Source organism: Mastigoproctus giganteus, chromosome 8 (assembly GCF_048544385.1).
Source record: "Mastigoproctus giganteus isolate SK-2022 chromosome 8, ASM4854438v1, whole genome shotgun sequence".
NCBI classification, from domain to species: Eukaryota; Metazoa; Arthropoda; class Arachnida; order Uropygi; family Thelyphonidae; genus Mastigoproctus; species Mastigoproctus giganteus.
Genome location: NC_143582.1, coordinates 116,541,030 through 116,560,373, shown reverse-complemented (window position 1 = coordinate 116,560,373; position 19,344 = coordinate 116,541,030). Strand labels below are relative to the sequence as shown.

Genomic DNA, 19,344 nt, shown 5'->3' with positions numbered 1-19,344 from the left:
AGCAAATCAAAATATCAATTTTATAGCAATTATCATTGGATTTTATAGTTGGATTTAATTTCTTTAATACAATATTGCATTCACTTGTAATTTCAGATAACAAGTCCAAACACTTGATACGGTAGCCAAAAAATATTATATCATTTAGCATTAGTAGAGGCCATACGATGCAAGAAAGCAAGCTTATGCAGCATCAACCAAAAAAAAAAAAAAAAACGCTCTGATATCACCCCTCCCTTCGTTCCAAATACCTGTCCAGCTCAGCCTTAAATTTATTTAGGCTATCAACTTCCACAACAGAAGATGGAAGTCTGTTCCACCAGTCAACGGTCCTTCCTCAATTTGAATTTATGTCCTCTCAGGTGATTATTCTGAGCAAGGGGAAGAATCCCATCAGCATTGAGCATGCTCAAACCATTCAAGACTTTATACACCTCAATCAGATCACCTTGCAGGTGCCTAGTCTCCAAACACTGTAATCTGCAAAACTTAAGCTTTTCTTGGTAAGAGCAACCCTTCGTTCTATTCACTAATCTTGTTGCCCTTCTCTGTAGTCATTCCAACTACTCTACATCCTTCTTAAATGAGGCCTCCAGACCTGTATACAGCACTAAAGGTGTGGCCTGACCATTCCCTTATACAAGGGGATAATCACCTCTTTTTCCCTGCTAGAAAAATTCCTATTTATCATTGACAAGACACCATGAGCTACTCTTGTAGACCATCTGCACTGCTCAGAAAACTTCATATCTGCCTGCACAATTACCCCCCAGGTCCTTCTCATTCTCTACCACTGTCAGTGTAGTACCACAGAGTTGATACGTTACTCTAAGGGTAGTTCTCCCCATTTGTAGTACTTTACATTTGTCAATGTTAAACTTCATTTGCCATCTCACAGCCCATCTGCTCAACTTTTCTAGATCCTGTTGCAGCAGCGTACTGTCATTAGTGTCCTTAACAACCCTGCCAACCTTCGTATCGTCTGCCAAGTTGGACATTAAGCCTGATATACCATCATCAGTATCATTTATAAATACAGAAAACAACAATGGACCCAACACTAAACCCTGATAGACTCCATTAATAACATTAGTCCACAACGAGCAGTGTCCATTTATTACCACTCTGTCTTCTCCCACTCAACCATCCCTTTATCCATAGCAGCAATTTGCCTCCAATGCCACACTGCTTCAATTTGTGCAGCAGTCTTCCATGTACAACAGTATCAGGACTAATCTGATTCATCCCTTTCCTTCTAGAGTTTACTTGGGTAAAGATTTCCCATAATCTGCCTTTGCCTGCCTAATCTCCTTTGTGGGTTGGTTACAGACCAGCTTATATCTATAGGCTTCCATGTCACCCATTAATTTATTTATAAATATCCCATTCATTTTTCTTCTCTGCCACATGTTTCATTAGTTCATCTGACATCCATTTCTACATCAGCATGTTCGGGAGGCACTTAGAGGGAGTAATACTCTTGATTTGATTATCACTAGTGATTCTTTATTCATTAAGAATCTACAGATAAAGGAACCACTAGGTGGGAGTGATCACAGTGTGCTGAAGTGGGATTTACTCAAAGTGGTAACTACCATCAGGGGTAAAGGGAAGAGTTATTGCTTTCGTAAGGCGACTACGATGGACTGAGACAGTATTTAAATTCTATACAGTGGGACCAACTGAAGATGTTACCAACAGCAAATTCAAAATGGGAAGCATTCAAAGCACTTATCTTGGAAGCTACTAGGCTTTACATACCAACTAAGGCGCCTCCGTAGCCAGGTGGGAAGGAGCAGCAGTGCGTAGCACACGCTTCTTGATTAGACCGGGGTTCAAGCCCGTCACCACCAAATACGGAGGATGCAGAAAGGTCAGGGAATGACCACCGCATATCCCGGAGCAATATGGCCTTAGTTGCTAATGCTCCAAACAACAAACAACAACATACCAACTAAGAAATATTGTTCAAGGTTTAGGCCTAAATGGATGTCAGATGAACTAATGAGACATATGGCAGAGAAGAAAAATGCATGAGATACATACAAATTAACACGTGACACAGAAGCCTATGATAGATACAAGTTGATCTGTAACCAAGTTACAAAGGAGGTTAGGCAGGAGAAAGCATATTACGAGAAATCTTTGGCAAGGGATGCAAAGAAAAACAGCAAAGAGTTATTTACTTATGTAAACTCTAGAAGGAAGGGGATGAATCAGATTGGTCCACTTGATATCGATGGTTCAACTGTTGATGATCCTGCTCAGGTAGCTAACAAACTAAATGAATATTTTGCATCGACATTCACACTGAGGAGTTGTTCAGTGAGGGGAATGCCAGAGGTGTATTCAACTCTGGCAGTAAGCTAGAGAATCTTGTAATAACTGAGAGTAAAGTGGAGGAGAAATTGTTGAAGATAAACACAAGAAAGGCACCTGGGGTGGATGGGATCTATCCAGTTATATTAAAGGAGGCATCAAAGGAAGTAAGCAAACCCTTAGCCATAATTATGAGAGCTTCCTTGGACTCAGGGGAGGTACCCATAGATTGGAGATGTGGAAATGTGACCCCAATTCACAAAGGATGATCAAAGGCTGACACAAGTAATTATAAACCTGTGAGTTTAACTTCTGTTCCAGGAAAATTAATGGAGGCACTGGTTAAAGAAGCACTGCAGGATTATTGAGACAAGACTTCAGTTATAGCTCGGACACAGCATGGTTTTATTAAGGGGGAGTCTTGCCTGACCAATTTGATTGGATACTATGATACAGTCACAAAAGAACTGGATGCAGGGAATAACTTTGATATTATATACTTGGATCTTAGAAAGGCTTTTGATACTGTTGCACATGGAAGACTGCTGCACAAATTGGAGCAGTGTGGCATTGGAGGCAAATTGCTGCTATGGATAAAGGGGTGGTTGAGGGGGAGAAGACAGAGAATGGTAATCAATGGACACTTCTCATCGTGGACTAATGTTATTAATGGAGTCCCTCAGTGTTCAGTGTTGGGTCCATTATTGTTTTCTGTATTTATAAATGATATTGATGATGGTATATCAAGCTTAATGTCCAAGTTTGCAGACGATACAAAGGTTGGCAGTGTTGTCAACGGCACTACTGACACTATGCTGCTGCAACAGGATCTGGAAAGGTTGAGCAGATGGGCTAAGAGGTGGCAAATGAAGTTTAACATTGACAAATGTAAAGTACTGCATATGGGAAACAGCAACCCCAGAGCAACATATCAACTCTGTGGTACTAGACTGACAGTGGTAGAGAATGAAAAGGACCTGGGGGTAATTGTGCAGGCAGATATGAAGTTCTCTGACCAGTGCAGATGGGCTGCAAGAGTAGCTCATGGTGTCTTGTCAATGATAAATAGGAATTTTTCTAGCAGGGAAAAAGAGGTGATTATCCCCTTGTATAAGGGAATGGTCAGGCCACACCTTTAGTTCTGTATACAGGTCTGGAGGCCTCATTTAAGAAGGATGTAAAGTAGTTGGAATGACTACAGAGAAGGGCAACAAGATTAGTGAATAGAACGAAGGGTTGCTCTTACGAAGAAAAGCTTACGTTTTGCAGATTACAGTGTTTGGAGACTAGGCACCTGCAAGGTGATCTCATAGAGGTGTATAAAGCCTTGAATGGTTTGAGCATGCTCAGTGCTGATGGGATTCTTCCTCTTGCTCAGAATAATCACCTGAGAGGGCATAAATTCAAATTGAGGAAAGACAGATGTTGGATAGACGTGCGGTAATTTGCCTTTAGTCAGCGGGTAGTTGGTTGGTGGAACAGACTTCCATCCCTTGTCGTGGAAGTTGATAGCCTAAATAAATTTAAGGTCAGCTGGACAGGTATTTCGAACGAACGGAGGGGTGAAGTGGAAATGGTTTTTTTTTTTTTTTTTTTTTTTTTTTTTTTTGGCTGATGCTGCAGAAGCTTGCTTTCTTGCATCATATGCCTCTGCTAATGCTAATTTAGGCCTAAACCTTTGAACCTTTTATATACAGTAACGTTCCTGAGAAATGCTGTGAATACTGAGTTACGGCTCCCATAGTAATAAAGGGGTTCCATTCCAAAGTATGAAATATATAAGAAAAACTAGTCTAAAATTTTGTCTATGTATGTATTATATATACCTTTATAATATGACTATGTACATAGACAGTACATAGTGAAATTGAAGCATATGGCATCGAAACGAAAATAAGAAACAATTTAATATTAAATGTAATATTTATTAGAAATTTAAAACAAATCTTTCAAACCAGTGCATTTGTTAGCTAAAAAACCTATCCTGCCAGTGCTATCACCAGTTTTGCTGAAGTGTTGAGAAAGGAGTTTTGCCTTTTCACGAATGATGAGTGAACTTAACGGAATTTTATTTTGAGTTTGTCTTCTATCCACAGATTTTAAACTTTTTCCATTTTTTCTAATTTAACATCACGAGTTACAGAGCATTTTTTTGAAGCAATTAGCATGTTTTCGTGAACACTACAGCGGATTTTTTCTTCCGATTTGTTGATTGATCATACCTTTGACTCATTGATTTTATGATGTTTTGCCGTTGAGGAGACACTTTCATCATTAGAAATTTGTCTAATAACTCAATTTTATTCACTAATGTCATCCCCTTCTTTGATCTTTTCACATTTCTTGTTATTCGTAGCCATATTTTTCATCCCCTTCTTTGCTCTTTTCACATTTCTTGTTATTCGTAGCCATATTTTTGTACGGGTTAGAAAGAACTTGTCCACAATAAAGTCACTTTCTTCAGTTAACACCCTCGAAAAAGTCTGTTTTACACTGCAAAACGGTAGATTTATCACTTTTGTAAGCATATCAATTTATAAATTGATAAATTTATTCAATTTATAAGCATATAAATTAAAAGCAAACGACGAAATCTTCCATGACAAATGCATGACACATACTGAACACGGATTAGCGAGAAACATCCACGCTCGTGATTTTTGACACCCCTCTCCCCCCACCCACTGAGCACTGTTTTGACCAGGAAAGATAATTTTAGCCACGCCCATGTTTTTTTTTATTGCGGAAAATGCTCACGGCACTTTAAAATTCACATTTTTTTAGGTTTCATTTTATATTAATTCAGCAATCGCGAATACAGATACCGCGAATAGCGGGGGTTTATTGTACTTTGAACAATGCTGAAGTAGTTGGATATTTTCAGTACTCCTTTTACTGCATCATTAATAATTAGATTGAGATTGTGTACCACACAATGTACGTACGACACATTCAAGTGTAATTCTTTTAAGCGGGATTGTACTCCTGAATATGCACCACTCTTTGTGTTTGCTCCATTGTACCCTTGCTCACGACATTTTGAAAGATCCAGTTCATTTGAATTTATGGAGTTGCAAATAATTGACATTATTCCAGCAGCTGATCCATCAGTAACAGTGAGAAAACCAAGGAACATTTCTCTGACATCTATATGTTTAGGTCTGTCGTCATACGGATCTTTTGCAATCAGTAGCACATGCCCCCCCCTGAAACATTTTTGCCTTAAATGGCACCTATGGAAGGGTGCACAATTTCTTGACAGGAAAATAGACAATATTACAGACAGTAAAATGTATGCATTACAAGCATTTTTTAGTCAAGTCAGCATAAAAAAAAAAAGTAGAATGCTAAATGAAATTTAACAGCATAAAGGTTAAAAAGAAAAGATGCTAAATGCTAAAATTTTTCAGTTTTTCAAAATTAGCAGCATGAAAATTCAAAGAAGATAAGGCTAAGTGCTGAAACTTTTAATTTGCCTGAAACACAATTTAGAAAAACTACAGCTAGTCCTTTACTTTTGAACTTAATTGGGACCGACAGCTGGTTCCTAAGTTGAAAATTTTGTAAGTTGAAAGTCTCATCCTTTTCCAAAAGAGCTCGGTTTTGTTCACATTGAATATCTGTTGTGGCTGGTAATTCCCAGCTTCAGTTATATCAGCAAGTGTTTTTGGAAATTCTTCAGGAGCAATGATGTCGGTGCTTGCAGCTTCACCTTGATGTTATATAGATTTGCATTTGCTTTGAATTGAACCCAAAAAAATTTGTATCTGTGAAAGTTAGTAACTCGAAATTTCATATCTATTTGTTAGCAACTCGAAAGTAACAAGAATTTAAAAGATGAGCAATAAACAAAAGCTATCTGGATGGGATAGAATAAAGCTGAAAGAAAAAAAAAATTAAAAGAAGCAGCTAAATGTCAGTGCTTAGACACCTTCTTTTGTCCTACTAAAGTCACAGAAGATGAAATCAATAGGAATGAAGAGAAGAAAGGTATACTAACTGCAGATGAAGCCAATCACACTGTTGAAAGTATTTCAGCAAATTCTAGTGATAAAAATGACAGTAACAGTGTCGACATTCAGGATTATACTCTGGTAAGAAGTGATGAAAAAATTAATGAAACAGATGTACCACTCTCAATAGCTGACATTGATATTTCTCATGCAGAGCATCAAGCAGAAACTTCAATCTTTTCTGAACCTAATAATATTGAAGTACATTATATGACAGACCCTCATTTGTTTTGTAATAAACCAATCATGCCATCTCTTGTGCGAGTACTTTTAAATGCAGGTCCTTGCCAGCCAAGTCTCAAGGACAATCTTCAAAATTTTCTAAACGATGCAGCTGGTTGGCATTTCATACCACAGTAGTATCAAAAAAAGCATGAGAAAAGTGGTTGTGAAAGTGCCAGGTAGTGGCTTATCTATTCATCAAGAGCCAATACTATGTTTTGCTTTTATTGCTGGTTGTTTACAAACTTCCCAAATAAGTTGGATCCTTGGGGTAACCCAAAAGGTGTTGTCAAAATTTTGTCAATGGAGTACACAAAATTGAAAAACACGAACAAAGTGATATTCACAGAAAAGCAGAAATGGATTTCTTTCTAACAAAATTTCGCTTATTCCGTGATCAAACTGCCTTTGCCAATCTCATGACAGCAGAGAAGAAAGAAATAGAAAAGTACAGACTGATTTTAACAAGTATGATTATTGCAGTTCTGTTTTTAGCAAAACAAGGCTTAGCTATATTTTTATTCATATTGCTTTGGCTTATGGTTTTAGTAGTTTTACTATTCAGCATTGTCAATAAATTTTCATGTTGTAAATAACATTAATTAAAAATCAATTTACAACCTTTATTTAAATTAAGTCTATCAAGCACACCTTTATAAAAATTGAATTCCATTTTAGCTTAAGCCATTTATTTAACAAAAATTTGTTTACCTTATGAGTTTTTAAAATTTATGAAAAGGAAAGAAAGAAATTAATTTCAAGAAAAGTAAGCTAAACTTAACTACTTTTTTTTTTTCTTTTTTTTTTTTTCAAGAAAGGTTCACTAAAAAGTCATAAATATGGATAAAAACTAACTTTGTACATACCATACCTCATTAGCATCTTGTATAGTAGAAATCTGTGATAAGACTTTTAGGCCTAGTGGGATAAGGTAAAAAGAAATCAAGTAGGAAATTTAAAAAAAAAGGAAAAACTGAAGTTTCTTTTACCTACACTAGTGACTTGCATTAGTGTTGATGTCCTTTGTGGGGGAAAGGGAACCACACAAAAAGAGTAGGTTAATAAGTTGGCCAAAATAAACAGATAAACAGAAAAATACCATTCTCTACCCAAAAGAGCATTGACAATTATTGTTGGATTATTATATCTACAACTTACTGATCACACTAACGTACATTTGAGCCGTAGATATGCAGGGGTTCCCTGCATATCTACAGCTCATAGTATGCTATGCAGGGGTTCCTTGAGACCTGAAAATTAGTTCAAGGGTTCCTCCAAGGTTAAAAGTTTGAGAAAGGCTGGGCTGGACATTACCTCTTCCAGATTTCATGTCTGAACGATTCTAGGTTTACCATCCACAGTAACTCGCTTTATTTATTTCTGCCCTGTATATTGGAACACATTCAAGTTCTGTTTGAAATTATTCATTTCAAAAATGTATAATAATAAATTCCCTTTTTCAACTATTTCAAATTAATGCTCATGTAGCATTGTTAATATTTAATTTTCTTTTAATGTGTATTTAATTTTATTCAGGGGTAATTTTAGACGGACCTATGATGACTATTGTAAAAGTGAGCAGGCTACATATGGGACCATATGTATGTTCAGCATCAAATGAAGTTTCTCCACCTGCTACAAGAAAAATACTTCTTCAAGTTCATTGTAAGTCTGTGAATAAAGCCTCTTCAACTTTTGTTTGTCCCTTTTAAAAGTAAAGCATAAATAAGACATTATATTTCTGCCATTATGAATTTCAGTTTTACAGCTCTTCATAGCTAAGAATAAAATGGTTTTTGTCTTATTCTAACCTACATTGTTTGTGAGTTGGGGGGGAGGGAAGGATCTGTTCTACTTTTACGAAAAATTTTGATCAGTTTAAAATGAAAGTTGCAGGGGTAGATTAGGAAGATACTCATAGGCCCTCTACACAGCTCATTTTCACCCAGGGATTGAAATGAAAATTTTATGAAATGGAACACTTGTTAATACAATACCTTATTTTTAATAATGAAGTATGTACATGATATTACCAATGCATGTGATGAATCAGAAGAGCATTCCAGTCTGTTCCAGTCCATTTCTGATCCCACCCAAATTATAAATGTCAAAGGAAATATTAGGAGACTAAGCATTTAACTTGTTATTGTATTTGACTTTTAACATAATAATAAATCGCAAAACATAAAAAAATATTCAAAAGAAGAAAACATATTCTTGTTTTTTCAAAAATAATATATCCCTTGCTGTTAGTACAGTGATATGATCAGCTTCCTTCCATACCTTATAGGAATCACCTGTGCTCAAATCCTGTTGAGAGAGTAGGAATTTTTATGAGATTTTTTTATTTGACATAATGGCAAAGTTAGTCAGTATTTGGCTGCAAGTCGAATGGTTTTTATCTCTTGGAAACTTGAGTTTAGGTCTTTTGTCCAGCAAAGAGGAAAACCAATCAAAGAATATATATGCAATTATAGACAATTTGTGAATTTGAAAATACTGTAATTCTTGAGCTGGATAACCAAAAAAGATGATTTATGCAATATTTGCAACCATGTCACTACCCAATAAAATATATTTTTTAATTTCAAGATTGTGCATTTTTCCTTTTTTGTTGTTAAGATATAATCAGTTAATATTGTTATGATTTTTTTTTTCTGATTAATTCCAATTGTTGATGCCAGAAATTCTTTCTGTGAACTGCATAGATTGTGAAGAAGAGATTTTGTTCACAAGAGTTATTTATATATTTAACTGGCATATTTTAAAAGATGGCAGAGCTGCACAGGCTCAATAAGTTATGTTATATTTCATTAACTATGAAAAGAGGAATTACCTCTATGATGTCCTGTAGAACACTTCAATGCTAATGGAGAGAATTAGCATTGAAACATTCTACAGGACATCATAGAGGTAATTCCTCTTTTTGTAGTTAACTGGCATATACCGGGTGATTCAAAATTGCATTTTCTAATTGGCTCCTGGCAAGAAAAGGAATGGAAAATGTTCTTTGGAGTTTTTTTGAAAATAGTGTGGCTTTTAAGAAAAACAGTATTAAAGTTTCCTAACATCAACAATTCCAATATGAGAGAAATGATTGTGAAGCTAATTACTTACATTGGAATATAGTAAATAAAGTAAGACACTCATGACATGGCCAACGTGAATACAGATAATACTCATGAAAGAAACAAAATCCATAGCTACCAACACTTCACATTTATGACAGAGAATCCACTTTTTTTTTAGTTGATTTCACTCTTGTCTGTCTCAGCACAATGTCATTTGTGAAAAAGAGATTGGAATCTTTTTGGAAAAACTTAGTTTTTTTGTCTTTTTGTTTTCACAAAAAATAATAAAACTACATTAAAATTTGATTGTTTTAAAATTTCTGCTTAGTTTTGTTAACAAATTTAATATCAGGTGTGCTGTGGTAGCTACATTACAAGATAAAAACATACAATAATAGTGCTTGGTCACTGTTATGTGCACTTATTTTTTTAGTAATTCTGTAGGGCAAAGCTAATAAACAGTGCCTTTCACTAAGATACCAAAGAAATACTACAAAAAATTAACTGATTTTGAAATTGTATTATCTACAACAAAAAAAGTTTCAGAAGATACTACACAAGATTTCACACATTGTAAAATATGAAAGTGTAAAACGTTTGCCTTTGTGTACCTATGTAGATTTTTCACTTTTATGCAGTGGGATATAATCAGTCAAACAAATTAATGACACTGCAGTTCATAAAAACTTGAAAAAATAGATATTGCATTTCATGGTGATGATATAATGTGTGCTGAATGTTTATTTGCATCTCTCTCTCTTACTTGGGTTAGTTATGCAGTTGTATTGTTCAGAAATATGTTTCCCATTATCAAAATAAAACAAAATACAGTTGTGGAAGAACAAAAACAATAGGTGTTGTTAGTGAAATTGCTACATTTGGCAGTAATAAAAATAATTCCAAGATATATTCTTGGAAGTTACGAAAATTAAGTGAGAGAAAAAGCTGACAGATGGAAATGTAAAGAGCACAAATGCAGGTGAACTACACCTGCTTTTGTCCCCCAATGAATTACTTGCTTTAGGTATCAATTAGCATTAGTTGAGGCATATGATGCAAGAAAGCAAGCTTATATAGCATCAGCCAAAAAAAAAAAAAAAAAAAACCCTTCCCATTTCACCCATCCATTCACTAGTTCAGCCTTAAATTTATTTAAGTATCAACTTCCACAACAGCAGATGGAAGTCTGTTTCAACAATCAACTACCTGCTGGATAAAGGCAAACTTCCACGCATCTATTCTACAACTGTCTTTCCTCAATTTGAATCTGTGCCATCTCAGGTTCTTAATCTGAGCAAACGCAGTTATTAATCAGTCCAAACTAGAGTTTGAACAGGCTAAGAGTAGAAAACTTGCTTCTTGCCCTAATGGTAGCCGAGCATTCTGGTCTCTTGCCAAAGCTATTGGCCGCAACTTTTGCCCATCTCTGCTCCCACCTCTGTCCTCCCACAAAACCAGATGGTTCTGTTGTCACTTCAGCCAAGGATAAAGCTGACCTGCTAGCATCCCATTTTTCTTCCAACTCGAGTATTAATGATCTTGGTAAAACACCTCCCAACATTCTCCATTCAATGCCTCCTGTGGTCTTCCATCAAAAGGAGGTCAGAAGGATATTGACGAATCTTGATGCTAAGAAAGCTCCAGGTCCTGATGGTATTTCTCCACTTGTTCTCAAAACCTGTGCTCCTGAACTTACTCCTATTCTTTGCCGCCTTTTTTCACTTTCTTATTCTAAAGGTGTTTTTCCTTCTGCTTGGAAATTTGCTCATATCCAGCCAGTTCCTAAAAAGGGTGACAAATCCCTCCCATCCAATTATCGTCCCATTGCACTTACTTCTACTCTTTCTAAAGTAATGGAGAAATCAATTAACCGCCAACTCTTAAACTACCTAGAAACCTTCCGTCTGATCAACGATCGCCATTATGGATTCCGTGAGTGTCGATCGACTGGTGATATTCTGGCTTATGTTACCCATTTATGGACTAATTCAATGGAAAGGTTCGGTGAAACACAAGTAGTTGCTCTTGACATCTCAAAGGCTTTTGATCATGTTTGGCATAAAGGTCTTCTAAACAAGCTTCCACTTTATGGTTTGCCAACTGTTTTTAGTAATTGGTTATCCAGTTTTCTCTCTGATCGCTCACTGAGAGTGATGGTAGATGGCTCTCTGTCTTCTAACTTCTCCACTAATGCCGGTGTCCCCCAAGGTTCAGTTCTTTCCCCCACTCTTTTCCTCTTGTATATCAATGACCTTCTTCCATTGACTGGAAATCCTATCCATAGTTTTGCCGATGATAGCACATTGCATTCAACTTTCCATTTTGAGAAACCTTGTCCTGCTCAATCAGCTTCAAGTTCTCGAAAATCTGCTGCCAATTCCTTAAATGCCGATCTTCAGGTAATTCTCCAGTGGGGCAAAGACAACTTAGTTGATTTCAACCCTTCTAAAACTTAGTCTTGTCTTATATCTTGCAAAATTCTTCTGCTCAAGATTCTTCTGCTCCTATGCTTATCTTTAGTGACACTCCGATTTCTAGGCAAAATGATATATCTCTTTTGGTGATTACCCTGACTTCTAATCTCTCTTGGCACAAGCACATTACAAATATTGCTTCCTCTGCATCTAAAAAACTTGGTTTTCTCTTTCGCTCTCGGCATTACTTTTCTTCCAAACAGCTGCTCGCTCTGTATAAATCGCAAATTCACCCTGCCATGGAATATTGTTCCCACATCTGGGGTGGTGCCCCCAAAACCTCTCTCAGGCTTCTTGATTCCATTCAGAAGAGGGCAGTTAGGTTAATTAATGATTCATCTCTAACAGAGTCTCTCCACTCGCTTTCTCATAGACGCACTGTTTCTGCTGCATGCCTCTTCTACAGATACTTCCATATGCACTGTTCTTCTGAATTGGCTTCTATAATTCCCGCTCTCTCTTTCAAAACAGTCCGAACACATGCCGCCACCAGCCAACATCCATTTACTGTCCAACTTCAAACCCACAGAACCAACTTTTCATCTTCCTCATTTATTCATTCAACTGCCGTTTTCTGGAACAACCTTCCTTCATACGTATTTCCTGAAAATTACAATCTACAGAAGTTCAAGTCCAATGTCAACAAATATCTTCTTTCGTCTTCTCAACCTCCAACCCAAGCACGGTACTAAGTACTATAGGTTCTAATACCTCTCGTGTTTGGGGTTCACATAAAAAAAAAAAAAAACGGAAGTATCCCATCAGCATTGAGCCTGCTTAAACCATTCAAGGCCTTATACACCTCAATCAGATCATTTCACAGGTGCCTGGTCTCCAGATGCTGCAACTTCCACAACTTTAGCCTTTCTTGGTAAGAACACCCCTTTGTCCCCCCCCTCTTGTTATCTTTCTCTTTACTTGTTCTGGCAACTCGTTCTCTACATCCTTCCTAAAATGAGGCTTCCATACCTGTACGCAGTACTCAAGGTGTGGCCTGACCACTGCCTTCAAGGGGATAATCACCTTCTTGTCTCTACTAGAAAAATTCCTATATATCATTGACAAAACTCCATGATTTGCTCTGGCAGGCCATCTGCTCTGCTCAGAGAACTTCATATCTGACTGCACATTAACCCCCAGGTCTTTTTCATTCCGCACCTCCCTGAGTGTAGTACCACACGGTACGTTTCTCTTGGGTTATTGCTACCCATATGCAGTACTTTGCATTTGTCAATGTTAAACTGTAGTTGCCACTTCTCAGCCCATCTGCCTAACTTTTCTAGTTCCCGTTGCAGTAGCATACTGTTTTTACTGTCGTTAACAACCCTGCCAACCTTTGTATCATCTGCAAACTTGGACATTTAGCCTGATATACCTTCATCGATATCAGTGATAAATATGCAGAACAAGAATGGGCCCAGCACTGAACCCTGTGGAACTCCACTAGTAACATTAGTCCAATTAGAGCAGTGCCCATTTATTACCACTCAACCATCCCTTTATCCATTGCAGTAACTTACCCTTAATGACCATACCGCTCCAATTTGTACAGCAGTCTTCCATGTGCAACAGTATCAAAAGCTTTCCTGAAATTCAAGTATATAATATCAAAATTATTTTTTGCATCCAGTTCCTTTGTGACCACATCATAGTATCCATTCAAATTGGTCAGACCACACTTTCCCCTTAACAAACCCATGCTGTTTCTAAACTATTACTGCAGTCTTGTCTAGGTGATCCTGCATCACTTCTCTAACCAATGACTCCACTTTTTTTTTCATGGAACAGAATTTAAACTAACAGGTCCATAATTATTTGTGTCACCCTTTGAACCCCCCTTGTGAATTGGGGATACATTTATACATCTCCAGGCCATGGGGACCTTCCCTGAATCTAATGATGCTCTCATAATTATGGCTAAGGATTTGCTAAGTTCCCTCGCTGCCTTCTTCAATAGAACTGGATGGATTCCATCCACCCCAGGTGCCCTTTTTATGTTTAACTTCAACAATATCTCCTCCACTTTTCTCTCCATTATTACAAAATCATTTAGCTTCCTGTTAGAGTTTAGTAAACATCTGACCTTCTCTTCCTTACAGAATTCCTCGTGTGTGAATGTAGATGTAAAATACTCGTTCAGTTTGTCAGCTATCTGAGCAGGATCATCAACAGTCGAACAGCCAACATCAAGTGGGCCAATCTGATTCATTCCCTTCCTTCTAGAGTTTACATAAGTAGAGAAGTCTTTGTTGTTTTTCTTCGCATCCTTTTCCAACGATATCTTGTAATCAGCCTTCGGTTGCCTTAACTTCTTTGTGACTTTATTGCAGACTAGCTTATATCTTCCATAGGCTTCTGTGTCACTTTGATAATTTATATGCATCCCCCACATTTTTCTTCTCTGTCACAAGGCTCATTAGTTCATCTGACATCCATTAGGTCTAAATCTTGAACTGTATTTCTTAGTTGGTATAAAAAGTCTAGTATCTTCCAAGATTAATTCCTTGAAGGCTATCCATTTAGAATTTGCTTTTTTTTTAAACATTATCAGTTGATCCCACTGAATAGAATTTAAAAACTGTCTGAGACCACTGTAGTCACCTTTACAAAAACAAAACCCCTTCTCTTTACCTTTGATGGTAGTTACATCTTTAAGTAAATCCCACATCAGAGACTGTGATCACTGTCATCTGGTGGTTCCTTTATCTGCAAATTCTTAATGTATGAATAATCACCAATGATAATCAGATCAAGAGTATTACTCCCTCTGATTGCCCCTTGAACATGTTGCTGTAGAAAACAATCCTCCAATAAGTCCACAAAATCTTGCTATCGTGTGAGTGACCAACCCATAAGTTCCAGTCAATATCTGGAAAGTTAAAATCCCCCATTAGAAGACATTTTGATTTACTGGCCCACTCTATTTCTTTGCACAATTTTTCATTGTATTCATCAGAGTCTTTAGGCCTATAACACACTCCTACTCTTGTTTTCCCTTTCCCAGTGCTTATGTCACAACAAACTGACTCAACATTGCACTGTCCACCCATATCAACGGATGCACTTTCTTAGATTTTGTTTCTTAACTAACAACTTAACCCCTTCTTCCTTCATATCCTGTCTATCCTTTCTGTACACATTGTACTCTCCAAATTCCAGTTCTGCACTGCTTATATCTGTGTGACACCATGTGTATAGCATGTAATTATTTATAGCATGTGTCAATTTTTTTTTTACTTACCTTTACCTTTTCACATCTTTAGATTTCTCTTACATCACAATGTAAAATGTTTTTCTACCCTCTTATTTGATGCATGCTAGTGTATTATTGTCATTAATACTAATCATTTATTTTTATTTTTCCTTTTAGCTTCATTGCATCTAATTGGCTTTCTAATTCAGCTTTTAATTTTATATAATTCAAAGTATCACTTTGTTTTTTCGCCTTCTTTCCCTTTAATCCACTCTAAATTCTTCTATTTCTTTCTATTCTTTCTCTACGCTCCAGATTCTGATCTCTGGGTAGTGCTTATAGTGTAACATAGTGCAAAAGATTTCCGTGGTTACTGTTACTTGACTTTCATAATTTGTTCTGGTTACATATTTTTGGTATTACTTTATTGAGAGGCAACCCTACGTCCTCGTAGTCTGGGGCAGGCAGGCACGGTGAATCCCTGCTCGGCTAAACAGGTAATTGACAAAGATGCGGCTGAGAGAAATCTCTTGATTTGAGTACTTCCATTCCCTTGAGGTTGAATATCCGTGGGACCGCATCCCATTTAACTTGGGAAGCAGAATATTTTAATTACCAAAAGATATATTTCTTTGGTTAACTTATAAAATCTGTTTAAGATTGAGTTTGGGATCGAAGGCTCCTTGCTCTTCCATACTAACAAAGTTGTAAGCTTGTACACAGTTTACCAGTTATCATTGTTGATATTTGGTTCTTAAATTGTATATAATTTCTATTTTATTTATACTTTGACTAATAATGTCCTCAAATGAAATGGATCCTTTAGCAGAGGAATTGTTAATGACTACCTTGGAAGAGACAGAAGACGAGAAAGAAGAAATAGACTGAGAAATTCAAGAACTGACAGAAATAGAGGTATTCTTGGGGTGGACTATACCAAGAACACCTGTGAAAGTGAGATCATCGTCACTCCAAGGTCTCAGTCAAGGGACTCAAGAAAAAGGTTCCAAAAAGAAAAATGAAAAAGTGAAAGAAGGAATAAGAGAGACAAATTCCAATACAAGTGAGCAGAAAGAAAGAAATAGGAAAAAGAGAAGAAAAGACGACAGCCTTGAGGGTAAATCTGAATATGAAAGATTCGAATTTGTTAAAGAAATTCGGAACAGGCTAAAATCTTATATGTGTGATGCCCACAGGAAAATGCCAACTGCATCTATACGAATAATACTTCATATTTGGGATAAGTTAGAGACAAAGGCCCATGATGTTTTTATAGAAAATATATTATTAAAGGATAGACTCAAAAAGAAGGAATAGAAGGCACTTCTAGAGACTTATTCATCTCCAGTAAAGAAAAGTGTAGTGCAGGACAATAAACCTTCAAAAGTGATGATCATTAAGGCAGCTAATGATAAATATAAGTCAACTGTAGCATTCAAGACTGAAATTCTCAAAGAGATAAGACCGATGCTGGCTATAGAAAAATTCAAGAATATAAAACCTGTAAGGGACCGAGTAGTCATTGTATGGCAGCCAACCACAATATCACCAAAATGAAAGGGTATTCAAAACTACAGGAAATAGGACTTGCATATTCTGTTCCAAGAAGAGGAGAAAAAGCAGTATGTACTGGAACTTAAGAACAAAAATTTGCACTTCTGCAGACGGCTCAGGAACAAGATATCGACAAGGAATATTACAACTTTCTGAAAGTGATAAAGCCCAAGAAACTTGTAGGTAAAAAGAAATCCAAAGAAGAAAAAATTAGTCAAGAAACTCTTGTCATGATGAACCAAAGACAAATGAAGAGCAAGACAAACACTGAGTTTAAGTATACTTTAAGTAAAATTAAGTATACCAGGTTATGCAAAGCCAATAGAAAGAGGCTCAGAGAGGATATAAGAAGATTTAACACAAGAAAAGTAGAAAAAACATTAAGGGAAAACAAAGGACTTAAATCAGCAGCCATGAGCAGTAATACAGAAGGACAAATGATACTGAAACTGAAGAATAGCAATGGTGTACTTATACATAGCAGAGAAGGCATAATTCAAATAGCAGAAGACTACTATAGAGAATTATACAAAGAGCGAGGGAATGATGCCAGCAGTGGGGAAGATGGATTGCAAATTAGTAACACATACGACATATCCGATATCCTTCCTGATGAGGTAGAACATGTGTTGAAGAAAATGAAGAATCAGAAAGCCCTTGGGGAATATGAAGTTACTGTAGAGTTGTTAAAATTGGGAGGAAGAGACATGGCACAAACACTGGCAAGATTCTTCACAAAATGCATTAGAAAAGGTGTGATGCCTAAGGAATGAAATAATGCAAACATAGTTTTGCTGCATAAGGAAGGAGATAAATCGGAAATTATGGACCAATTACTTGTTATCCCACATCTACAAGTTGTTCCAAGGGTCATTGCTAACAGATTAGAAAGAATACTTGATGAGAATCAACCGAAAGAGCAAGCTGGCTTTAGGACAGGATTCTCAACTATGGATCAGTTTCATGCAATATCACAGCTAATGGAGAAAGCAAATGAATATAAAACATCATTATGCCTGGCATTTTTGGATTATGAAAAGGCATCTGCCTCAATACAGCATAAGGCAATGTTTCGGACACTGAAAAGACAAGGCATAGATACCCCACATATTATGATTTTGAAGAAAATATATGAGAACGTTACCTCCTTTATTAGACAAAGACAGTAGCAAATTAAAAATTGAGAAAGGAGTTCGATAAAGAGACACAATATCTCCGAAATTAGCATTAGCATTAGTAGAGGCATTTGATGCAAGAAAGCAAGCTTATGCAGCATCAGCCAAAACACTTCCACTTCACCCCTCTGTTTGTTTGAAATACCTGTCCAGCTGAGCCTTAAACTTATTTAGGCTATCAACTTCCACGACAAAGGATGGAAGTCTGTTCCACCAACCAACCACCCGCTGGCTAAAAGCAAATTTCAGCACATCTATCCTACATCTGCCTTATCTCAATTTGAATTTATGCCCTCTCAGGTGATTATTCTGAGCAAGAGGAAGAATTCCATCAGCATTGAGCATGCTCAAACCATTCAAGGCTTTATACACCTCTATCAGATCACCTCGCCGGTGCCTAGTCTCCAAACACTGTAATTTGCAAAACTTAATCCTATCTTCGTAAGAGCACCCCTTTGTTCCATTCACTAATCTTGTTGTCCTTCTCTGCACTCGTTCCAGCAGCTCTACATCCTTCTTGAAATGAGGCCTCCAGACCTGTATACAGTACTCCAGGTGCGGCCTGACCATTGCCTTATACAAGGGAATAATCACCTCCTTATCCCTGCTAGAAAAATTCCTGTATATCATTAACAAGACACCATGAGCTACTCCTGCAGCCCATCTGCACTGCTCAGAGAACTTCATATCTGCCTGCACAACCACCCCCAGGTTCCTTTCATTCTCTACCACTGTCAGTGTAGTACCAAAGATTTGATACGTTGCTCTGGGGTTGCTGTTTCCCATATGTAGTACTTTACATTTGTCAATGTTAAACTTCATTTGCCACCTCTCAGCCCATCTGCTCAATCTTTCCAGATCCTGTTGCAGCAGCATAGTGTTAGTAGTGTCCTTGACAACCCTGCCAACCTTTGTATCGTCTGCAAACTTGGACATTAAGCTTGATATACCATCATCAATATCATTTACAAATACAGAAAACAATAATGGACCCAACACTGAACCCTGAGGGACTCCACTAATAACATTAGTCCATTAGTCCATTGATTACCACTCTCTGTCTTTTCCCTCTCAACCACCCCTTTATCCATAGCAGCAATTTCCCTCCAATGCCACACTGCTCCAATTTGTGCAGCAGTCTTCCATGTGCAACAGTATCAAAAGCCTTTCTAAGATCCAAGTATATAATATCAAAGTTATTCCCTGCATCCAGTTCTTTTGTGACTGAATCATAGTATCCAATCTAATTGGTCAGGCAAGACTTCTCCTTAACAAAACCATGCTGTGTCCGAGCTATAACTTAAGTCTTTTCTAGATGATCCT

General features: G+C 37.0%; 1 protein-coding gene across 3 annotated transcripts in view; it reads left to right on the top strand.

Moving 5' to 3' along the window:
* Positions 1 to 19,344, top strand: part of LOC150081781 (opioid-binding protein/cell adhesion molecule homolog) — a 718,769-nt gene that overhangs the window by 415,798 nt on the left and 283,627 nt on the right. For all 3 annotated transcript variants that reach the window (XM_090379651.1, XM_090379650.1, XM_090379652.1), the window contains exon 5: positions 8,091 to 8,219. In XM_090379651.1, coding sequence (XP_090235777.1) covers positions 8,091 to 8,219 — 129 coding nt within the window. The remainder of the gene's footprint in view (positions 1 to 8,090; positions 8,220 to 19,344) is intronic.